A 25,669-nucleotide genomic window follows, 5' to 3' on the forward strand; every position below is an offset into this window, starting at 1 on the left:
AAAATGGCTAAATGGCTGGGACTACAGTTCTGGGTCATACTAAGAGCAAGTATTGCAGGAATACACCTGAAGTTTGCTCTTGGAGTGGTTTGCTATAGAAAATGCATTCAGAGCATTTTCATATATATTTATGAACAACCAGGAAGGTCTTTCCTTTTTCCCAATTCCACAAGAGTCCCACAGTGCCCCTTTTCAGCACCAGCCCTTTGCAGATGTTGTGAGGTCATAATGGATCCAGAAATGTCAAACTGAGGTTAAATGCATCTTCAACCTGCAGTATGCAATTAAGTATTTGACACAAAAAAGTTACTGAGCTAGAGATAATATTAATGCTAATACCTAATATTTTCATACAATTTGGTTTTCACTTTCTCTTTTCAGCTAATTATTATGAACTTAATGCAAAATGGCAGGGGCAATGAACTCAAAAATGTCAACAATCTTAAGGCAGCAAAAGGCCTTAAACACTTTGCTTTTAATCGTACTTAATAGCATGAATTTATCTTTACCAAAAGTAGCAGCTGGAAATTTTACATTAAAATAAATTTTCTTTTGGCTGAATGATATGAGCTGGTCAAACTAAAGCTTCAGAACAGAACAGATTCAGTGCATTGACAAACAGCTTCCTGACACTGGTGACTGAGAAGCTAGTCTTGGCACTCACCAAGAAATGTGGGCATGTGAAGGTTTTTGCTGCAGGGATCATGAGATGGTGAATTCAGAAATTTGAGAGGAAGGAGAATAGCAAGGAGTGGAACCAAAGTTTGCAGAGCAGACTTTACCATCTTTGGAGTTGCTTAAAAGAGTCACATGGGTCTGGCCCTGGAGAAAAGATGAGTGTAGGATAGCTGTTTAATTTTTAAAGATCACCTCTTTTAAGCTCAAGGAATTGTTCAACCTGATATGCAGAGTTCAAACAAAGGGAGCAAAAGGCCTACATGGATGGCCAGAGAGCTCCTGACTAAACTCAGATATAAACAGGAAATGTATGGTAAGTGGAAGCGGGGACAGCTGAATTAGGGGGAACGCAGAGCCCTGTACAATCATGCAGGGGTGAGATGAGGAAAGCCAAAGCCCACCTGGAGTTGAATGAGGTGATGTTATGGTTTAAGACCAGCTGGAAATTAAGCTCCTAACAGCCACTTCCCTTCCCCCCACCCCCTCCAGTGAGAAAGGGACAAAAAGGGAGAGATTATGGATTGAGACAACAATTTACTGGAAAAATAGTAATAAGATAAGGAAAACAAACAGTTAACAGCAACAATACTAATAATAACAATATATAAAAGAGGGTGATTACCTGCCAAAAATGCTTATGGAAATCCAACTATCCCGTTGGACTTCCATGATTGTTACCATGGCCAGCAACATGCAGCTTTTCCTGAGACAAAGGAGAAAAATGACGGCTGTTACTGCATCCCTGGCAGCCACATGGCTTTTCCAGAGACAAAGGAGGAAAGGCTGGACATTACCACAGCCAATGCGGGGATTTTTGTCCCGCATCTGAGACAATGGAAAACAATGATGGATAAATCTCCCAAGCCAGTCTGCATGGCTTTGCTCAGACCACACCGACTGCACCACTCTGTTTGGCACTTTGCTTTCACAGGTAAAGAAGAAACAAAAATATCTGTCCTTCTACTCTGCCTTTTCTTCTACCCAAAGCCATGCCCTCCAGTGATGACATGACTAGTATAGAATAAATCATCTGTACACATCCATACAGCTCCAGCCTCCTAGACCTTCCCATACCTCAATCGCAGCAAATGTAAAAATAACTCTGTATGGGCTGAAACTAGGACAGATGAGAAATGTGAAGGGTAATGGGGAAAGTTTCTACAGCTACATGAGTTGAAAGAGGACATAGAAAAGGCTGAGGTGCTCAATGCCTTCTTTGCCTCCATCTTTACTGGTAAAAGCAGCCTTCAGGAATTTTAGGCCTCTCAGACTAGAGGAAAAATATGGAGCAAGGAAGACTTATCTTGGATGAAGCAGAAAAAAGTCAGGAAGTACTTGTAAAAATAGGACATACACACATTCATGGAATGACTCAGGATGGCACGCACAGAGTTGAAAAACCTGAGTTGTGCTATTGCAAGCTACCCTCTATTGCCTTTGAAAGATTGTGGGTGATGGGAAGTGGTCCCTGAGGTAAAAGAGCAAATATCACTCCTGTCCCTGAAAGAAGGAGGATCCAGAGAGTTATAGGCTGGTCAGCCTCACTTTAGTTCCTGGGAGGTGATGGAATAACCAGTGCTAGAAACCCTTGCCAAAGACAAGGACAAGAAAGTAATTAAGATCAGGAAGGTTTTATGAAAGGTAAATTGTGCTTAACCAACTTGATGGCCTTCTACAATATTGAAGTTAAACAAAGGGATGTCCTGCCCTTGTGGATGAACAAACTCAGACACCAACACATGCTGGGGCCAGTGGGCTGGAAAACAGCTACACAGAGAAGGATCTGGGGGTCACGTGCTTAACAAAAAGTTGTCAACTCACCAGCAACTCACCTGCATAGCAAAGATAGCAGCTGACATCCTGAGCTGCACCAGGAAAAACAGCAGGAGCAGCTAGAGGAATGTGATCCTTTCCCTCTGCTCAGCACTGGTAGAGTTAAGATACATCTGGAGTGCTGGGTCCAGGTCTGAGCTTCCAAAGCACAAAACAGACATGGACATTCCAGAATACCTCCAGCAAATGACCATAAAGAAAAAGGGACTGGAAAATTTGTCATATGATGATACACTGAGAGAGCTGGGAGTGCTTAGTCTAGAGAAGAAAAGGTTCTTGAAGGATCTTACTGATTTCTAGAAATATTTGGTGGGAAAAAAAGAAGTGTATGGACCAAGGCTCTTCTCAGTGACATGACACGAGGCAATGGGTACAAACTGGATAGCGTGAAATTCCATCTGAACACTCCAGAAAGTTTTGTTTTGTTGTTTGGTTTTTGGTTTTGGCCTTTTTTTTTGGGGGGGGGGGGGTGTTGCTTTGTTTTGTTTTGTTTTTTTTTTCTCTATGGAAGCAGTTAATCACTTGTACAGTTTGCCCAGAGAAGTTCTGGCATCTCAGCCTTTGGAGATAATTAAAACAAATTACACATGGTCCTGGGCAGCCTCCTCTACCTGACTTTGCTGTGAGGTGGGACATAGGTGATTTTAGTCCTGATGAACTAGATGGCCCCTTCCAACCTTGAGGATTCTGTGATCCTGTGGTTCAGGTGAGTAGTATATTGCCTTCCAAACTGTCTCTGAACACAGAGAAAATATGAGGGTTTAGGAAACAGAATGATCCAAATAAATGCTAGTGCAATCACAGCTGAATAACACAGGAATCTTGCAACTTTCAGAGTTGAGGAAGCTGCTAATTAAACAATAGCACAAAAGGGTGTGGGTCTCTGTCACAGTGCCTAGACACTGTGATAAGATGAACAGTATTAATAATAGTTTTCTCTCTACTAAATGTATGGTCTGGTTTTAGGAGCTTTGCATCTTTTTGTAAGTTCATATAAATTGCTTTTTTCCACACATTCATCTCTCACATTAATAATGAAAGGACCTCAAGAAATGCAGCACACTCCCATGAGACTGTGGCTACAGTCCTCTCCCACACCCATCAGATAAAAAGAGCTGTACTTGAGCCTTGCAAAGTTTTATTCAACTTCTTGCAGAGAAAAACAGTTAACTGGTGGAAAATACCAGTAACATTTTATCAGTATCACCCATCACCATAAAAAAGGGATGGTGAGCGGATTTCAGGCTAGGCTAGTTCTGCAAGTCTGCTGTTTAACAGCTATTCAAAACCAGACTCAAACAACCCTTTCCTCAAACAGTCCTTTTCTCCATTTTCCCTTCACAGGTACAACTAATGTTTCTCCAGCCCAGGACAAAGTCAATACAGAGATTTTAAAATATGCCCTTTGTTTATGATGACTGCCTTCATGAAAGTTGACTGCCATCTACTGCAGCTCTAGTGACAGCTTTCTGATAAAAGCACAAATATTCTTCAGTCTTCATCTGTTCTTGAGTCGTCCCACTGCATCCTGAAAGACACCTGGCTTCAGTATATTTACTTTTCAAACTGCATTCTCATTTCAGAAAAGCTTGGCAAATGGGATACTCCATAGTATAAACAGCTAGTTCACTATGTGATCAAAAATAATTTCATTGTCAGAGAATGTGTAAGAAATTTTAGAAATTTTAGTGGACTGACTTTCAGAATGTTCTTTCATGCAACCTGGTACTTTGAACTGTCATAATCCAGAATGTGTCTATGCTTGACCCTGTGTGATCTACTAGTTAGGAGCTTATTATCCTGCACATAGAGAAGTTTAATCCCTAATATAAAATATTATATAAACAAGGTTTCTGTGAAGATAAGTGCTCTTACATTATAAAGTAGTTGTCCAAACTGTGTGAGAATGTCATGGTCATATAAAAGAAAAATCTTTATAAAAAGAACTAAAGTCTTAAAATCTCTTTTGGTTTATGACAACACTTAATGGTAAGGTAGGAGAACATACATCATTTGTTTAAAGTCAATTAAGTAATAATGTAATTGTAATAAAGGCAACTTTATTAGGATGCTTGAAAGTGCAGGGTGTCTTGTCCACAATTATGTATTAAGACAGATATACAGCATTACTCTTTATTGTATACTAAGTGCTATAGCCATTTTCTGACAGAAGTGTTGAAAGAAATTTAAACAATTTTCTTTGCTGCAATATTATATAAATTGTACTAAAATTAGACAACCACAATGAATTGAAATACACTGCAAAGAGGCAAGCTGCACAAAGCCACCTTGACGAATGATACAAGTGATCACACCGTTTCCAAGGAAGCAAAGCTTTCAAGCAAATCACATGCATAAAGTGTTTGTGTTCTTTTTCAGAGAACAGTATCATTTCACAGGCAGAAAAATGCTGATGTCCATATCCCCAACAGCCTTCTCAGATCTATGACGGGAAAATCTCTTGCACTCCCCAAATTTTTATTGCGTGATCCACTGTTACCAAGAATCTAATAGAAACCATGTCCAGAGGGTGAATCAGACTAGTAATTCTATTCAATTGATTACGGTTTAATTGCCTCTCACTCACTTGGTTTGTGGTAAGTGAAGCATGAGTATTCCAAAGACTTAAAAAAACTTCTGTAACTCCTTAAAGAATTGGTGAACTTGCAGAGATTATCTTTCAAACACAGTAAGCACCAGTATCATCTCCTGACATGAGGAATAATATGGAAGACAGTCAGATTCCATACCCGACATATTGCTGGAAGGACAAAATCAGCTTTATAGAACAAAGGTCTCCTTTTGGAGGAAAACAACTGAAGAGTCAAAAAATAAAGAAAATCTAAAGGCACAAGTCACATTGATATGTTTTAAAAGCAGGGGTAAAAAAGTATGGAATAACCCCATCTTTGGGCACAAGTGTAAGTGTGTATACAACACTGCTGTCAGCGTGCATCTGTGAGCAACAGGAGAGGCCTGAGAGGAGGCATGGAGCCAGGGGAGGAAATACACCCCGTGCAAAGCTTAGTACATGGCCCTGTGACTTAGACAGGCCCTGTACACCTCTTCAGAAACCTACAAGAAGATGACAAGAATCCCAAACAATACGCACCAAGTATGTCTTTGCTTTGCAACTCCTCCCTCTCTTCCCCTTACTGAAATTTCTACAACTTTTATCATAGCATTCAAAACCAAGCAGTTGTAATTTTTGGCTACATTACTGACAACATTTGAATGTTAAGGCCTCTTTCTTTGGTTATACTGTTATCAGAAATTATGATACTGCAGGTAAAACAAGTCAATACACTATTGAATTTGGAGATCAATGCAAATGATTACGCTTAATGTTATATTGAATTTTTCTTCCCACCTAACTTTTAATATCATACAAGGCACAAATGGCTAACAAGTTTTACCAAGGTTCAGTCTCTTCCTTGCTGTTCCTCTTTTGGCCCTGGTTTAACAATCTTCTGTGGCTTCAAGTGATGACAGTGGGTCCCTTTCGTCCTGTCCTCTCATGAATCTGAGATATTTTCAGTGCAATTGCTATAAGAGGACTCAGCACAGCCTAAAGATGAAGAAATACATTGAATTACTTAAAATAGAAATATTAAAAGACGTCTTACATTTATAAATCCTTCTTTTAACTGCACAATTATACAATAATAATAGTAAATAATATCAAAAACTGACACAGCTATGGTGTCTATTGCTGTTATACTTGACACAACGAAGTATCATGCTTAGCATATGCTTTGTGAAGTGTTACATTGAGTACACCTAAGCTATGCAGAAAAGAGAAACAGTAAATATATGCTGTACAGATCACTCTCTGTGTAACAGGAAATGTGGAGCTCTTTGAAATCTGCAGTACAAAACAACCCAGAAATAACAGAGTTAGACTTGTTCTATTCTGATTAGGGGAAGCCAAACAGATATTTTCTTCCTAAATACACTTAATATGTGAAGCTTAGGGTCAAAGGTACTGTAACAACTATCTACCTTAACAGAATTCACAGAAGTGTGTTTTGACTAATACTACATGCAACTGTATTAAGAGGATAAATTCCAAAAGAACAGCATGAACTTTCACGTTTTCAGGCTGCAAGCCTTATTAAACAGCCATTTATAGGCCTGAATGGGTGAATACAGATGACAGCTATGATAGTACCACATGAAAATCAAGTAAAATACAATTTTTAAAACGGCAATTGGATCTTCTTTCAGTTCGTTAAATGATGAGCAAAGATAAAATGGCAGAACTGAGATTTGTGCGAAAACTTTCTTTTCAGAGACTCATATATTTGGTTACCAAACCAAACCTAACTCTTTGACCCCTAGAGATTTTCTACAGCTGTCCCTTTCAAATAAACTAATTCCAACTTCACATACATTAGGTTTGAGAATCAAATGAAACAGAACAGTAATTCTGGAGAGCTGAAATTTACAGGTATCTTTTTTTATATGCCTGTATAATCAGTACTTTGAATCTGTTTCAGCCACCTGACAGTTTCTGACAGGATGAGGTGTTTGTTTTATTTATGCAGTCAGACAGTTAAATCACAAGAGTGGAGAGACTAAGTGTGCAAGCAGAATCATGGAATAACACCATGAATGCCATTGGTGTCAACTGAGTTTATGATTAAGCTCAGTTATGCACAAGTGTGAGCAGTCTGACATGTTATTGTTAAAAAAGCTCCATATTTGTAGATATCTATCTACTGAATAATCACTGAAGCAGAACACAAGTCTAGTAAAGTCAAACATACTTAGAGAAGATTAATATGTGTAGCACAAATTCACATCTGTGAGCAAATGCTGCAAAAGTAAATATTAAAATGTGTAAATGTATAAGGTCTGGATGAGACTAAAGCATTTGAAGTTCTCCAGCACTCCCCTAAGAAATCTCTTCCTTATTTAATCTAAAAAGTACAAGAAAAATTAAAAAGCAACTCTCCCGACCCGCTTTACTGGACCCTGCTTTTTTAGGCAAAAAATGCACTCTGAATTTAAAAAAATCCACAAGCAACACTTTACACAATACTGGAACAAAATATGGAATCAAATGAGTTTATGTGACACCCATTTACAAAAGCAATTAGCTTGCCAAATGATTCCAGTTACTACTAAGTATTCTGCTTGTTGCAGTCATGCTTCTCACCAGAGAAAGTCCTTTTTTAATTCTGTCTTTCCACACTTCAATTTATTTTTTACACTTTCTTCATCCAAAATATGTAAAAAAGGCAAAAGTGCATCATAAATGGAATAGCAAGAACAAGACAGAAAAACAAGATACTAGGACTACATATGCCTTTTAAAAATTCCTTTACCTCTGCCACGAATAGTTTACATTTCAGTTGCAAGAGATAAATCTCAGCCAACAATCATTTATCACTAATATTCCTCTAGAAAGACTTCTATATCTCAAGGAGATATTTTAAAAAAGTATTCTTTATTATTTCTGTCTACTTGAGAAAGTGTAAAACTTTACTATTGACATTTCAGCTCTAAGTGACAACTGAAATTACTCTGGATGTTAAATAGCCCATTTATTCTTGGCAACTGTTTAGGACATATGGCATGTTACCCTTTAGATAAAATATAAGAATTGAAAATTAACAGAACTGACTTAAACAGAATCTTGCTTTAGTAATTACAGATCGAAGTTATATCTCTAAAAAATAACTGGGAGGAATGATTACAAGAAAATTAATCAAGCAAGCAAGATATCTAACATCAGGCAAATAGAGATTAAAAGCCTTTTCCCTGGAAATAATCTGTACCAGAGATGTCAGACACATATAATTCCTCTTGGCTCATTAGCAATTTTTATCTCTATGATCTTGCAAGAAAATTCCATACAATTTCCTCTCTTCTAATCAAGGTTGCAGATAAGATTTGTTCCATGATGCATCTGGTTTATCAAAAAGTTAGAAAGGTCTGAAATGTACCTGCTTGCATGTTAAAAAGCTCAGCTTGTGCCTGTACATCCTGCAGAGTTTCTGCCATAAGGGCTCAACACAAAGCGCAGCACAGTGTGCCTTCTTTGGCCTTCCATTCCAAAAACACCCAGAAGTCTTTGGAAAGGTTTATGCTACAGCCACCTGCCCTAAACGATCTAAGGGATGTGGTTCATCATGAAACAAACTGAACTGACTCTGTAATATCCACAGCACTGGTGGTGTTCAGTTGATTCAGTTCAGAAAAACACCTTCCACACACAAAAAGGAAACTGACCTCTCTAGTCGTGTGCATGGTCTGCCTGTTAACTCACACGGAATTACAATGAAGGTCAAGAAGCCAGTTGTTCTGCCTCTGGCAATAGAGGGCAGGTATGAGAGGTGAAATAAACAGAAGGAAAATAGAAACCAAGTGGAGCATGAAGACATCTGTGTTCGCAAAAGATTACTTCTTTTCTAGTATATCCAAAGAACTTTGAGGGAAGATCCGTTTTAACTATCAGATTAACTAATTTCCTTGATTCAAGGAATATTTGATAATTAGTGTCTCATGATTTATTTTTCTTTCCAGTCCCAGTTGATTTAAAATTTCTTCACTCTATAATGTGACTTTGAGAAGAATCTGAAGCTAAATTACCTGAATAGCACAAACATGCTGCATTATCTAAGAGTGTGTTCAAACAGATGTAAGTCTCCACATTCCATGTGTCCTCTAAGAAAATCTTAGGAATTTTAACAGTAAAGGCAAAACTTTTATTATGGTTCAACTCCAGCCAGCAACTAAATATCCCGCAGCTGCTCGCTCACTTCCCTGATCCTGGCAGATTGGTAGAGAATTGGAAAAATGTAAAACCTGTGGACTGAGATAAGCACAGCTTAATAACTGAAATAAACTAAGATACAATAAGAAAATTAATAATAAAAGGAAAAAGGGTGAGGAATAAAATCCAACCAAATTCCCACAAATGATGCATAACACAGCACCCACCACCCACTGACTGATGATCAGCCTGACCTAAGCAGCCATCAGCCCCTCACAGCTAACTCCCACACAGTTAATACACTGAACAAGGTGTTCTGTGGTATGGAATATCCCTTTGGCCAGTTCAGGTCACTCATCACAGCTATGGTCCCTCCCAGAACCTTGTGGACCTCCGCACTGAGAGAGCATAAGACACTGAAAAGTCCTTGACATGGCTTAACTTCTACTTAGCAACAACTACAACATCAGTGTGTTACCAGCATTATTCTCATACCAAATCCCAAACAGTGCTCTACCACCTAGTAAGAAGAAAATTAATTCTAGCCAGATGAAACCAGAACAATTTTATATAATTTTTTATGGACTGTACTGTATGTTCTGATACCTAACCAGAGTCATGCTAAAAACCCCCCAAAAGTAAACAAAGAGGCAATAATTGTCTAGTGCTCACACTGCTCTTGTGCTTAGTGTTGTATGTGCCTTGAGAGAACCATATAGATTCCTTTCATTTTGTCCCAGTGAAGTGATATAGAACCCAGGACTTCTGGATTGTTCATTTCAGTTCCCTGCTCTTGGACCATCTCACACAATAAACAATCATTTTTTATAATCACTCACATATACAATCACATATAACAAAAATTTTCATACACCAAACAAGATCCATGGGCAAATCAGAGGGTTTTTCCGTCTGCTGCTCACTGTTCAATACTCATTTCAGAAATTCAGTGTTTGATGATCAAACAGTGAATTTGATTATTTTAACCTTTTTTTTCGTTTTTTTTTCCTTTGTAATTGGCTTGCCTTTTCCAATAAGAACACAAAGAAGCAACTCCTGCCCCCAAATCTTTCCTTGGCTGCTGCTAATCTTATGATTAGCTAACTAGCACATTGTTTACTAGTCTTCAGCAAAATTAATTGCAGCATTTGTGATTCACTGCATCCCATTTAAAGAGTACCCAATATAGACTGTACACAACTGAGGGAAGTGGCTGATGCAGTTGCAGAGTCATTTGCCTTGATATCTGAAAAGTCACTGCAGTCAGATCAAGTCCCAGGTGACTGAAGAAAGGGAAGAATATTGTACCCACCTTTAAGAAGGGTAGAAGGGAGGAATACTGAGAACTACTGACTCATCAGCCTCACCTCTGCCTGGGAAGATCATGGAACAGAAGCCCCTAGAGCTGTGTACATGTGGGACAGGGAGGTGATTCAGGACAGACAACACAACTGCACCAAGGGCAGATCCTGACTGATCAAGCCAGTGGCCTTCTACAATGGGGTGATGGCATCAGGGGACAAGGGAAGGGTTACAGATGTCATTTATCTGTCATTTTACTGTAAAGCTTTGGCACAGTCCCCCATAACATACTTCTGTCTGGACTGGAGAGAGATGGACTCAGTGGGTGGACTGTTCAGTGGATGAGGAATTGGTTTGACAGTCACATCCAGAGGCTGGTGGTCAATGGCTCAGAGTCTCAGTGGACTTGAGTGACAAGTGGTGTCCCTTGGGAGTCCATAATGGGACCAGTGTTCTTTAGCATCTTCATTAATGACATGGAGGAAGGGATCAAGTGCAGCCTTAGCAGATTTGCAGATGACAGCAACCTGAGTGGTGTACTTGACACACCTGAAGGATGGGATGCCATCCAAAGTGACCTGGACAAGAGAAGCGGGCCCATGGGAATCTCATGGAATTTATAAGACCAAGTGCCAGGTGCTGCACCTGAGTCAGAGCAACCCTGGTACCAGCACAGGCTGGGGATGGGCAGATCACAGCAGCCATGCCCAGAAGGACTTGGGGATGCCAGGGGATGAGAGGCTGGACATGACCCAGCCATGGGCACTCCCAGCCCAGAAAGCCACACGTGTCCTGGGCTGCATCCAGAGCAGTGTGGGCAGCAGGGCCAGGGAGGGGATTCTGCCCTTCTGCTCTGCTCTGCTCTGGTGAGAGCCCACCTGCAGTGCTGCATCAGCTCTGGGGTCCCCAGCATGGGAAGAACATGGAACTGTGAAGCAAGTCCAAAGGAGGGACATGAAGCTGAACAGAGGGATGGAGCACCTGCCCTATGAGGAAAGGCTGATAGAACTGAATTTGTTCAGCCTGGCAAACTGAAGGCCTGGGGGTGACCTAACTGCAGCCTTACAGCACCTAAAGGGAGCCTAAAAGAAAGAGATGAACTTTTTACATGTAGTGATAGGGCAAGTGGGAATGGATTAAAACTGAAAGAGCATAGTTTAGATTAGATACTAGGAAGAAATTATTTACCATGAGGCTGCTGAGGCACTGGAACAGGCTGTCCCGAGAAGTTGTGTATGTCCCATCCTCCATCTTCAAAGTCAGGTGTGGATGGAACTCTGAGCAATCTGGTCTAGTGAGGGAGGTTGGAACTAGATGATCTTTAAGGTCCCTTCCAACCCAAGCCATTCTATAATTCTGTGACTCTATGTCAACACCTATTTATTGCTGACAGAATTCACATAATAAATTATAATGTACTGTAAACAGAGCTAATTAAGTCATTATCAGAATAACTATTAACTACTGATTCTTTTCAGGATGCTTCTCCTGAAACAGTACAACATGTTGTTGAAGAACACACTGGATTTACAAGTACAGCCATTGTGGATCATTTCTTTCTTTGTCTTTGTATATGAAACTTCCTGTTTGAATCTTATCCTAGTTCAATAATACATCCATGTGGCTAAACAAAGAACAAGACATGTGTGGGGATGTACAAATATAAAATATTGAGGTGACCAAACAAAGTAAGGCTATAAATGAAATTAAAGGTCAACAAAGTCTTATTTTAGTAGTTCATGCCCACTGAACATCTCTCTACCTTTTACAACTGTATTAAATTTAGGAAAACTCGTAACTCTATTCACTTAGAAAAATACATGCCAATGAATAAAGGTCCAATTCATATAAGACTTAAGAGAGAAACACGTTGTTTGTTATAATGAACTGAGCTTTCTGAAATGCTAGTTGGATGCCTATTTGAATAGTTAAAAACAAAGAAATAATTTTAAAATATAAATCTTCCATGTAAAAACTATCTGGAAAGCACTATTCTCAGGAATGCCCAGTGATGAGGGGCATCACCTGTGACAAGCCACATCAATTGAGTGGTCTTTAATTCTAGAGCAGAATATTTCAGTTTTAGAAAAGGACTAGGCATTGTTTTCAAGACTTTGTTTTAGATCTAGATTGCATCACTACTCTAATTTACACAATATTCAAATGCATAATACATTGAATTGAATTTGATTTTTTTGAATTGAAAACATCGAGTTGTTTCTGATATACTTTGGAGAGAGTATGATGTTAATTTTTCTTTATTGCTCCTGATTTTCACTGTTGGTACTGGCTTGCAGAAAGAACTGAACGGAACAAAAATAGCAATCCCTTATTTCCCAGGTGTCTGTGAAGCTGCTTCTGCAAATTTCTTTAAGTGAATAATTCTACAGCCACAAGTCCTGGCTATTCACATCTGTCCACGACCTCAAACATAAATTATTGCCATATTTTACCACTTTCCCCTGAACTCCTTTGTTGTAGATCAGGATCTATATCTATGCTTTATTCTAGGTAGAAAGTATTACAAATTAACTGTATGAAAGTTGATATTAAAATATGATTTGGGTGATTCTTACATTCATTAACACCTATGGTGTACAACACATACTGGCCTACATATAAACTGGAACAGAAGGTCAAGAAGGTTCACTTCAACTCAAAAAGTGCCACCATTAGTGTTCCAGAATAATATGCACATCTCAACATGGACATTGGAAAATGTAGTTCAGGTATTTACTTATCTGTGAAAGATTCGCCATCAAAAGCTTCATTGTCAAAGACTGCAGAAGCAAAATGAAAGAACTTGAACACTATTGTAAAGTTGGATGATTAATTTTGGATAAGGCTTTGTCTGGAAAACGAGAGGGAGGAAAAAAGGATGCTGGTATGAGGCAAAGTCAAGCTAATTACCATAATGATTCCACAAAACAGAACCTCCAACATGACTGAGTTCTCTGTCAAGACAGAGATATGTCTTTTCTGTGACAAAATGCAAAAGATATATTGAGATATTTTTGTGTTTCAGCTCAGTTTTTGACTGGAATTATCACCAGGCAAAACCATGGAACAGTGCATTATCTAAAACAATATGCTGGAAAGACATGGTGCAATAAACAGGACCATCTGAATATTTGCTTAAGCAGCCAACCATCAAATAATCTTGTCTTGGTTTATCATATAAAAGATATGGAAGGGAGATTTTCTTGATCAGCTGTTTCAGAAAGAGTGCAATAATACAGAAACCACATACAATTGTCTTGTCAGCTACAGAAAAATATGCATTTATCATTCAAAATGTAACAACATTCTTAAATACCATACATAAGGTATACATAAAGTATACGTATATACTTAACATAGTCCTTTATGTCAGTGCTTTTTCCAATACTGACCACTTACGTATACGCTGTGTTCCTATTACTGACAGCAAATAGGCAACAAAGTGCTTGAGACTTCAAATCTGTCACACCTCTTTTAGATGTGTGCATGTCAGTATGAACTTTAAAACAAACGGAACAGAAAAGGAATTACAGTATCAGGAAAACTATGGCACTCCTTCCTTCCTAGCAATGCTGTTTTCAGAAAAAGGAGTATTTCATTCACATTCCTTTACATACTTCACTGAAGACTATCAAGTGTTCTCCTGGGAAATATTTAGTTATTTTTGTACATGAGGATCTCCTAAAATTTATGCACTGTCTTGAAGTCCGCCATCTTCCTATTGGATACAATCTATGACCTTGTTGTTTCTAATGCACTCATGTTGCTGGAAAAGCATGCAGCTGGGGCAAGGAAAGAGAAGCAGTGGGAACTGTGCAATATTATGCAATGAGAAACCAAATAAAGAATTTATTGTATTAATTGAGATGAAACTTGTATTTATCCCAGATGTTATGCATATGGCAGGAGATGAGGAGGGTGTTTACAGTACCACGTATTTCCTGAGACAGTCTGGATATTAAAATGCTTTCTGCACTGCATAAATGCAGGAAAGTCCCTGTAGCAAGTTTCAAGGCAATGACGTTTCTACCCCTGGGATTATTTATTCACTAGTGAATATCCTGATTAAACAGCCAAAAGTGCTGTGATCTGACAGGCTCTGTTACCAATACAGAAAAAAGTCCATTCCAGCCTTTTTTCTGTCCTTGGGAACAGAAGACCCTTTTGGTGTGCTGAATAGAAGACCAAACTCTGAAATCCTTGAGGACAGTCATAAGCCCTAGTGGCTTTCTTAGGATCTCCTGAGGACCTTCCCCTGCAACCTGGCCAAGGCCCATTACAGCCTGTCCCAGGGGTGTTGTTCCCTGCCTGAGCTAAGCTGTAGAAGTGCTTGTCTCAAGCCTTATCTCTGCCTCTGCTGCCTGGGTGGACCTCAGGCCCATGCTACAGGCAGCTTCTTTCCCTGAAAGACTGCTTGGATATAGGCTGTATCTTGTCTCTAGTTTTGACTTTGACCCTGTCTCCTAAGTAGGTCTACTCATCCTTGTCTCCAGCTTTGTCTCTGGTACCATCTTCTGCTGCCCCAGATGAACCCTGCATCTGATCCATCACTTGTTAAGGGAGCTTGCTACCAGAGAGCTGCCCTGTCCTCCTCACTTTCCTGTTGTAGGACTGTCCCCTGGACAAGGAGGGCACTGCCTGTGGCACAGCAGGTCTGGATGCCTGGCTCCTACTGCCTTGTGAAGCAGACCCATTCCTGCTGCTCCCTGAACACTGTCTGTATTCTGGTGAGATTTCATGCACTTCTCTCAAGCAAATGCAAGCAGAATTTAATAGATCATATCTGCAGACATGGGATCTGCAACATTTGTCTGACAACTGAAGTACTTTTCATGACTGACACATGACTGTTTAATAGCATATGAAGAAACTCACTAAGTTTATGGTCAGAATCTGGTGAAACATCACTTACCTAGGATTCAAATTCATTTGACAGCATATATGTTTTGGTAGATTTGTATTTGCATTCCAGTCATGGAGACACAACTACATGAGACTTAAAACTATAGAGTTTTGGTTTACTACAAGCCAAATGCTTAACTTCTTTCCCATGAAATATCCTTAGTCCTCTCTTGTATACCACAGCATAAAGAACATTTACTGAGAAGAACCTAGAGTGTGAAGTGTGATTTATTTTATTAATTGTATAAGGTATCTGCTGGACAATCCAGCAACTTGCTCTTAACTTTCACTCTTCTTAGGAAAAAGTCTGGTTTTGATATGAGATAATTCTTAGACAGCAGCAAGTCTTTCCCTTACAAGGAATGCCTACATTGTTTAGACTCTGGTATCCATATTTCCTAACTGTACTCTGATTGTAAGGAAACCTTAGGATGCCCTAATTAAGTGGCTCTCATCTGCTTCAAAAATGGTTATCTTATTTTTAAAATACTGTTCCATAAATCAAATCACAACTTTAAAAAAATTCTGAAAAAAATTCTAACTAGAATGACTTCTCTTAACAGACTTGAAGTCATTGCCCAGCATTTAACATGAGGCATCTCAGCCCTTGACATTCCTGTTGTGTTACATTTTACACCAATATATATTACGATTGTTACATATTACACCAATATATATTAAGATAGCTGGTCCTTCCTCAAAGGTGTACACTTACAAGACTAGGAAAATCATCTACAAACACAGTACGTGGGTCAAAGCATTGAGTGTTGCTTCTGAACAAAGATAAAAATCACTGGCCACTGCTATTACTGAGGCAGTGATTTACTTACAAACTTACTACAATCCTATTGCATTACCTGTGGTTCCTTATTGTGTTGGCTAGGATCCTTTTCATAACTCTCTGCATAGATCCGCAGAGTAGCTCTCACATGACTAGAAGCGCTCATTCTGAAGATGAGTCTGGAAGCATCTGAAAAAATAATCCGCAGCCCCTAGGAAAGGAGAAAGAACATGATATATGTAAGGTCACAGAACCTTAACAAATCACCAGCCACTGCTCCGAAATAGAAGTGAAGGGAAGAGTCATGTGGATGCCATTCTTCCTCCTTCCCCACAACTTTGGACAACACACTCTTTTTTCCCCTATGAACACCAGAAATGATATTGTGCATTCCCCCTACTCCTAATAACAACTATTCTTACTGATGTTTTTATTTCTTTTACTTGATTTGCTCTTACTCTGCGTGGCAGAGCACAAAATCAATGGCCTGAGAAATAGGTATAAGATCACTACAGGTAAGTGGCCTACGAAACAGCTACAGAATCCCTGGATCAAAAAATAGTTGTCAGTAGTGAATACAAGAGACAGGACCCACTGCTACCCCTCAAATACTACACATCAATATATAACTGCAAGAATTTCAATAAGTCTAGTACAATTTGGAAAACTTAAGGTGTTAATTAATTTCAAGTACATTAATTAATGCATGTTAACTGTGTGCATAATAAGGAGGATTAATTCATTAATTAAGTAAAAATTTGCTCTTTGCTGCCATCTTCACATCTTTTTTCTTTTCTCCCCCCACCCTGTTTTACTGCATATATGAACACTTTTTTTTACAGACCACAGGCCATAATCTTGGATCCACAGTTTCTGTACAGGAAGGCCATTAAGGCCAGAGGACTAAATTGTACATGTAAATAGTTGTAGTGTTGCAATATTCTACCAGCTGTGCACTAATACATATTCTAATTCCCTTTATATAAATGTTATCCTTAGACTAAGTACAACCTCTGATAAGCCACTGAACTTTTCTTCCCCTTTGTCCTTCTGCTGTCAAAGGTCTAGTCCACAAACTGAGATCCTTGCTACTTCTATTTAAAGGGCAGTAAACCATTAAAAATGAGAGAAGAGAATTAAAAGAAATGCATTTTATTTTTCCAGTTTTATCAGCAGCTTGACACGATACTGATGTTGGAAATGCAGTGTGTCAATATTCTAAAGTATAAGTAAAACTTAAGCAAAACCTTTGTTTTCTCAGATATATACCAAAACATCTTTAGCACCATATAAAGCATTGCTTCATAATCACAGAATCATAGAATGGTTTGGGTTGGAAAGGACTTCTAAAGGTCATCCAATCCTAACATCATCAGGTCATCATGTTCACTGCAGTGGGCAGGGACATCTTCAATCAGATCTGGTTGCTCAGAGCCCCATCCAACTTGACCTTGAATGATTCCAAGGATGGGGCATCCACCATCTCTCTGGACAACCTGTTCCAGTGTCCCACCACTCCCATTGTAAAAAAAAAAGTCGTCCTTACATCTAGTCTAAATTTACTCTTTTAGTTTAAAGCCAGTATCACTTGTACTACTGTAACAGGCTCTGCTAAAAGAATTGTCCTCATATTTCTTATAAGCCTCCTTGAAGTACTGAAAGGTCACAATAAGGTCTCCCTGGAGACTTTTGTCTCTTAGTAAAATGGCCAACTTTTACCTCTCATCCTTATAATTCAAATTTTACACAAAAATGCCACTGATCCTGGCTCGCTGGACCCTCAGGAGCGGCACTGTTATGTGCTGATGTGTGCAAAAACACAGTACAGCTTTAAAAATTAGAAGTCTTCAAGAACAACAGAATGTTTCATTTGATTTTAAGTCTCATTATTGCAGCATGATAAACAATATTAATGGGTTTCAATAAACAGAATTAATTAGAAGCAACAGTCTGTGTGTATTGTTTATTGCCTATTTTCTCATTGCTGTGTTTGTTTTCTGAATATTTTTTTTATTAACACTGAATAATTACCATTACCATTAGCTTCTCATTTATGAGACATTGCAGTTACACTGAATATAAATCTCTCTCCCCTATGTTCTGGGGAATAAAACTTGGCACACGCTCCTGAACACTTAGCTGAAAAATCCACAAAGCCTATGATAGTCTGAAAGAGATAGCTGCATTAGATGGTGAGCAAGCTACTCGAGGAAAATGGCAGCAGTGAACTGTTGTTCATTTTGCATAGATCAATATTCTCTCCAATTTAGTGTGCTTGGAGAATCCCACTGAGGATGCAGACATATGAAGCTAGGAATGTGTCCTTGCCAAAGGACAAACTGGTTGAACTGTACTCTGAATAAACAGGAGCTACTCCCTATGAAAAGACATGCTTTCTGGCTTTATGGGCACCCCTTCAGAGTCTGCCTGAAAACAAGCCAAGTCATGTTTCTCTGTGTTACATGGTGATATGATTAGCAATTATATTCCCATATAGAGTAAGCGCTTTGGACAAAAAAAAATTAAGGGAAAGAAAATGCAATTAAAATTCACAAGCTGCTTTTTGAACTACAAAGGTCACGAGTTTGCCATGTCTGTAATTTTCCACTAGACTTGGATATGATAATGTTCTCATATCTTGTTTCAAAAGTAATATGCAACAAGAAAGTAGCTCAGTGGCAGATAGGCTGCTCATATTTTCTGAATGCAATGATGAATGGAAACTACAAAGACTGAGCAGAAAGGCATGACAATAGTTTTAATGGCTTGTAATATTATTTCCTAGGGTCTATTTAGGTCAAATAATTTAAAAACCAGAGAAACTAGGACCATAAAAACATAAGCAGCATAAAATCAGGACAAACTTTAATAGGAGTCACAGCTCATATTCAAGTTACATATTCAAGTTACAATAAATTTAATATAAATATAAATTTAAACCTGGTAAAAGTACATGGTTACTTTCAAGCACATCATGAATTTCCAAACACTTAAGGCTCAGTTTGAACTGCAGCTCTTGATAACCAAGGAATTAAGTATAGATAGAGTCCAGAAGGAGCTGGTAATTTGGTCTAGGGAAGTCAAATATACCTCCATAGGCTACAACCTTCTAAAGTCTTCTGCATGCTACTGCCTACAATAGATATTGCATGTCAGTTAGGTATTCCTTTCAACAGGAACCTCATCCCATCCTATGTTCACTGTGACACTATTGTGTCAGTTATGTACAGCAAGCGCAAGATAAACTAAAGGTGGATTATCTTATCCAGACTGAGCTAATCTTAAGTAGGAAATGCAGCATCTATCACAGCAAAGGAAACACCATCCCATAAATAAATGGACAGTCTTGCCAGCTGAACTTCAGAAACAACACTGTTGGAGACAATATTACAGCTGTAAAACTTTGCTAATCCATGACTACATTCATACCTGTCTTTTGGTCACAGTGCCATCCACAGGATCTATGTACTCAAAGCTGTCTGTTCTCTCCACGCTGTAGATAGTGTTACCCACAGCAAATTGCTGATGGCTGAATGATTTGTCAGTGATCAAAGCTTCCAGGTCTCTCATTATGAAATACGCTGTTCTGGGTTCCAGTGCTTCATAATCAAACCTTGCACATATATCAAAAAAAAGGTAGAACCAGAAAATAAGTCCCCAGAGCTTTCAGAGACCTCTATATACTCACAATTAGCAATTTACTTCTTACTTCAAAAATCAGAAGTGTACCACTGAAGTACTGATTGCAAATGAAACCAGCACACACATTCAAGTCCTGTGCCATCTAACCATTACATGTGTGCAACCACAGTTCTACACTGGCCACCTGACTCTAAATCAACATAAAGCATCTAGAAAATGCAATTTCTAAAGTAGCATAGAAAATACACAGTTAGCTTTCAAAACTTAATGACACAATCAGTACAGTGCTCAACAGACAAGTGAAACAGAGAAAACTTAGCAACAAGTTTTGAGGAACAGCTGTGTGCAAAAGATCTCACAAATTGTGAACTCCTCTAGATTAAGTCTGGATTAAGAGAGAGGCAGAAGCAAAGATGAAAACGACAGCTAGAACTCACCATATTGAGACCTTATGAAAAGTAAGTAAATGTTTGTATCTTTGGAGGAGTTATCCTGAATTGGGAGCAGGCATAGGTTTCAGTTCTCACTAAAACAATGTCACATGGAGGCATTTACAGAAAAAAATGCAGGAGCAAATCTTGCTGGGATTATGTTTCTTTTTCAACATTATGTAACAAGCTGCACCTATATATTCCACAAGTAAATAATTCAAATCTTTCCGCCATTCAATATTTAAAAATTCAATTACTCATATGCTAGCAGTGACATACACACGTAGCTCCTTTTTCTGACACTTACTCCTCTGGAAAAACCTGTCTCCATAACAGTGATAATCTGTGGTACATTTTCATTCTGTAGGCATAGCGAATGCACGCCTAAGTGCAGTTGAGCACATCAAAACAAGCAGTGATTGTAGCAGAATTCTATCAGCTGCATTAGCTCCTTTTCCTTATTTTTCTCACCTGCAGTAGTAGTGCCGGCCAAATTTTGCCCAGTGATCCCTGACAATCTCCTCCACACTCTGCTTTCGAGTTGCTAGGATTGAAAGCCAAACTAGCACAGCCCACAGTCCATCTTTCTCTCGGAGGTGGTCAGACCCTAAAGAGACAGACATTAAGCACATTATTTGGTATCACTGCAAAGCAGAAAACAAGGTAAGAAGGCTGAAAAAATGTTTCATTTAACTCTGTATGTCACATAACAGTAATCAATAGTACTAGCCCCAGCACCTCTGATATGTTCCAGACAGAAAACCAGAACTAATGTTTAAAATGTGATCTCTTAGCATCCCTTATTTATGCATGACAAAGCCCATACTTGCAAAGTTAAATAAAAATATGTACAAGTACTTGAATAGAAACAATAGCGGTATGAAAACATTGGTAGTCATTATTCCTTCTTACTGATATACAGTGTTTTCACATCTCTGCTGCTGTTTCCCAGAACTGGGCTAGATATGCAAACCCAGCCATGAGCCAGAATGCTCTCCTTTATGAGAGTCAAACTCAACAGCATCTCCTTATCTCTGCAGATGTTCATCTGCAGATGTCAAACTGCAGAGAAAGAACTTCCCATTCCATAAAAATTGTGAATTTCCAGAACGTTCATGACCTCCAGTCAGGACAACAACCAAGTGCTTGAAAAGATTCTTCTGGAGGGGGAAAAAAACCCAAGCAAACCAGAGAGTGGGGTTGTTCCCTTTTTTATATTTATTCTTACACCTCTCAGTGCTAAAGAGGACTGGATGCTCCTATCTTATGAAGAGAGAAATTTTTCCAACAATGAAGACTAAACTACAGTTTTGGAATACCCTACATGATTTAACATATAGTCTCAGATCTAAGTAAGATCCAACACTGCTGGCACTCAGTAAATACTGATGGCAATTATATAAGCTAACAGACTCAAGAAACTTGAAGAGTTATCAAACACGTAGCCATTGCTCTGGCATAATAATACTAAATTTGGTTAAAATTTGTTGGCTGCAGCCTTAGGGTTTTCTGTCTAGTCACACATTATTGAAACCATGAGTACAAAGCAAGTGCAGTAATTCAGAAGTTTTGTTTACTCCATGAAGTACCTACTAATTATGGAGGCAACCAACTGAACTATCTGTCTTTAAAAGATAGTTAACAAAATCCATCAGAGAGGAATCTAAAAACTCTTAGGCTGAAAATCTGTTTCCTGAAACATTCTCCTTCCTCAAATACAAAAATCCTGTTGCAGCAAGACTGCTTTGTACAGTTTGGCTTTACATAACAACCTGCAAGGTCCACACAGCCAGCCATCTGTCAAAATAGCAGTGTTTTGCTACTGGCAGAGGACAGTTCCCATAATATAAATTGATGCATTGAAGCTGTTAATCCTGTGAAAAATCGTCAACATAATAAAGGCATATAAGGAAAATAACAAGATGTGCAGAGAGACACCATGATTCCTAGGGTCAATCACTGCTGTTTCCTTGAACTTGCAATCCCTCTTCTTGGGAGAGAGCGTCAATCAGCAGCCTCTGTTCATATGGATTTTCTAAGAGCCCGTTGTGCTGGGTCTGCCACAGATCTGCCTGCCACTTATGCTTCTTGTGTTACATTCTGCCTCAACACTCTTTATCTAACATCAATCTTAACATTAACTACCACAGAGTTAAATAAATGCAAATTACTATTCAGCACAATATTGAAGTTGGATAGGAATGATTATTGAACACTTGTTGATGAGGATAAAGATTTGCATGAAGATATTGTTTATGTCTGTATGTTAGGTATTACAGAAAACAAAAACACTGTAGGTAGACTTGAGAGCTGAGACAGTAACATGCTTTCACATTTGCAAAGTAACTGTCCTGATAGTAAGAATATCTCTTTTTTGCTACTTGTTCTGTAATCTGCAAGCTCTCTGCAACAGCAGTGTCCTATTACAGCAGCCAGAGTTTAGGGCTGGTGCTTGAGGAGCTGCTGCAAGAGTAGCCACAGCTCACTCTGATCCCTACTCCAGTACTGTGAAAGCATGAAGTGCCAACCAGTCAGACGAAAAAGGGCAGGGTTATTTATGAGCTCTCAAAGCTTTGCAAATAGCTTTAGATAAGAAAGGAAAACAAATGTCCCTCTACAGCAAGTCAGTCCTTCAGACACTCAGGCAAAGAATCACAGAATTGTCTGGGCTGGAAGGGACCTTAAAGGTCACCTCTCACTTCTTCTACTCCCTCACTGAATTAATATGCTAAATCAGCTTAAGGGTATCTTCTACAGGAACACCAGTAATATGTTCTATGGTTAATAAAGTCAGCTTACTTGTAGGCAAAGCAGGCAGCAGAGTCACAGTCATTGTCACCAAAGCCAAGAGTCTGTTCCCAGATAAGGCTGCAGACCTCTGCCCCTCCAACCAAAAGAGAAATCTAGAATAGTGCTTTCACTTCCCCCGGAGCATATATTGTTCCTCCTCCATATATTCTAACAGCAAGGAAAATCGTCACATCATCACAGGGGCTGGGGACACTCAGGGGACTGGGAACAGTAGGGCATGAGCAGCCAGGGCCTGTCCTGTCCCAGCACCCCCACAGCAGGGCAGTCGGGAGCACCAGGACAGCCCCAGCTCCAGGCATCAGGCACTTCCTGGGGATGGGAATAGGGCATTGCCAGGCCGGGATGTGGGAAGCATGGACAGGCCTGGCTTTGGGGAACCCCTGGCCTGGCATGGCAGGGCTGTGGGGAGCTGGACACTGGCCCTGCTTCGGCATTGCTGGGGCAGGGGCTGACAGCCCTGGTGCTGCTCCTGGGCAGAGTGAGGGAGCCCCAGGGGGCCAGGCAGGGCCCTGGTAACAGCAGGGTCATGCCAACACAGCTGCTCCTTTCCCTCTTAACCTGCATGCATCTGCATGCCTCTCCTTTCAGCCATTCTTTCTTAGCACAGAAAAAATTCCCTTTTGCCTAAAGTGTCATCTCTGTTGCTGATTTTCACTAGCTATTTAAATTACTTAAGTGTTTCAACAGACACTTAAGAAGTGGAAACACGGAACCGAGCTTAACCCTTCAGCAATTTGCTCCAATATGAAGGATCATTTATTCTCCTGCTACATAACACTCAGCAGCAGACTGATTTGCAGGCCAGCAAATCATACAGCAAAGAGCGCTGCAGTCCTTCAGCAAAACAGTCTACATCATGACAACAGAGGAACAGGCTAAGCTGAACATTAAAGAGATGAGTTCTGATTCAACAAACACTTTAAGTACATTTCACTGAACCAAAACGTTCTAGTGAAACAGGGACAGAAGCATTTCTGAAGAGCTCTTTGCTGTATTCTGAACTTTGTTCTGGTATGGCTTAAGTGCATAAATCTATATGAGGAGGGCTGAATGTATTTTCTTCATATACATTTAGCAGATTTGGCATGTTCTCTGTCCTTGCATGTCCCTCAGAGGACATATTATATTGTTTCTTCTCTGCTAAGAGAAAGCAATGGAAGAAGACATCCAAGACAAAACCCTGGATATCTAGGATCTGGATATCTTGATTCTGTTTCAGAATCAAAAATCACCAATTAAAAATACTAGCCTGATACAAGGACAAGGACAATAACCTTGTGTGCCCAGGAAGTGTTTCAGTTTGTTAGTATTAATGGATTTAAACTAAGAACATCCATCAGCTTGGTTACTGCATACATATGTGTTGTTGTACTTACTGCTCTTCCTTCTTCCAGCAAATTAAAATCTATTTCTGTAATTTCATTACTCTGATTTTCACCTGCTAACAGTCATCTGCAGGTGCCTTTCCTTCCTCTTTCTTAACTTAGTCCTACTGCCCAATTCTCATTGTAGAAACTCTAAGGAGGGACTTTACTCTGCTGCCTCAGTTCAGCTAACACCATTCTTTGCTCCACAGACCCAATTAATTTGCAGAGGCAGACCTGTCCTGTGCAAAGGGAAGAAGGAAAAGGTACCTAACAGCTCAACAGCTCTGTATTCCTGAAGTTGCAATACTAACACCACCTCCAGCTTTCTCAGGACTCTGAGTAACCTCAGGATGATTCTCAGTGCTACTTTTAATTGAAACATCCCGGAATTAATGAATTCCTGAGCTGAAGCAGAGACAACAGATTAACCCTTTATATTTAATTTGCCATTGGTAAAGGAAATTATAATAACTGCAAGTGTTTCAACAACTTATTTTTAAGTTAATTCATTATTTCTCCATATAACAGTAGGAGAAGTTATTTTTTACTGCAGTAAATTGCTATGTTCAGACTCAAGAGTGAACAACCTAGGCAAAACACTCAGAGCATGCTCCCATTCATAGAGAAGTACTCCACTTACACAGTCTTAAACTGAAGAAAAATCTTCAGAGGCAGTAGCTTGAGAAACAAAGCAAAATCATGCAAATATGTTCATATTATGATTTTTCTACTATGTGAAAGTTATCTAACTTTGTATCTGAGGCATCCAACTCTGATAGGGAAAGCAAACCTTGTGGGTTATATGCATGGGTAATTGCTTTCCCCTAATTTAGTAATCCCAGTCTATGATACTACATTCTGTAAATGTGATTTTAAAACAAGAAAATCACAGGAGTTCACAAACTTAGACCAAATTGTTTTGTTTGCACATACTTGAGTCTTACAAATTTATCATCAAGCTGAAACTTAGCAATATTTTAGGCAAATGGAGATTTAGGGGCATTCTGATCTGATAATTTTTTCAAGTTCATAAGATTATTTTAGTTTTGTATTACTGCAACAGACAACCAAATAGTTCCTTTGTGGCTTTCATTCCTGTCAGCAACCATACATTCTTATGTGGAAGAAGAACTAGTGGAGAATATAATCTTTCAGGAGAAGGGGGTTGATGTTAACAGAATCTGGGAATTTGGAGATGAAG

The 25,669-nt window shown here is 39.2% G+C and overlaps 1 protein-coding gene across 1 annotated transcript in view; it reads right to left on the reverse strand.

The window, feature by feature from the left end:
* Positions 1-4,551: 4,551 nt before the first annotated feature.
* PGM5 (phosphoglucomutase 5) overlaps positions 4,552-25,669 on the reverse strand; it is a 68,379-nt gene continuing 47,261 nt past the window's right edge. The window contains exons 8-11 of the mRNA XM_068177475.1: positions 20,762-20,897; positions 19,647-19,830; positions 16,294-16,428; positions 4,552-6,079 (exon numbers count right to left, since the gene is read on the reverse strand). Coding sequence (XP_068033576.1) covers positions 5,990-6,079; positions 16,294-16,428; positions 19,647-19,830; positions 20,762-20,897 — 545 coding nt within the window. The 3' untranslated portion in view covers positions 4,552-5,989. The remainder of the gene's footprint in view (positions 6,080-16,293; positions 16,429-19,646; positions 19,831-20,761; positions 20,898-25,669) is intronic.

The sequence above is a fragment of the Anomalospiza imberbis genome, chromosome Z, assembly GCF_031753505.1.
Source record: "Anomalospiza imberbis isolate Cuckoo-Finch-1a 21T00152 chromosome Z, ASM3175350v1, whole genome shotgun sequence".
Classification (NCBI taxonomy): Eukaryota; Metazoa; Chordata; class Aves; order Passeriformes; family Viduidae; genus Anomalospiza; species Anomalospiza imberbis.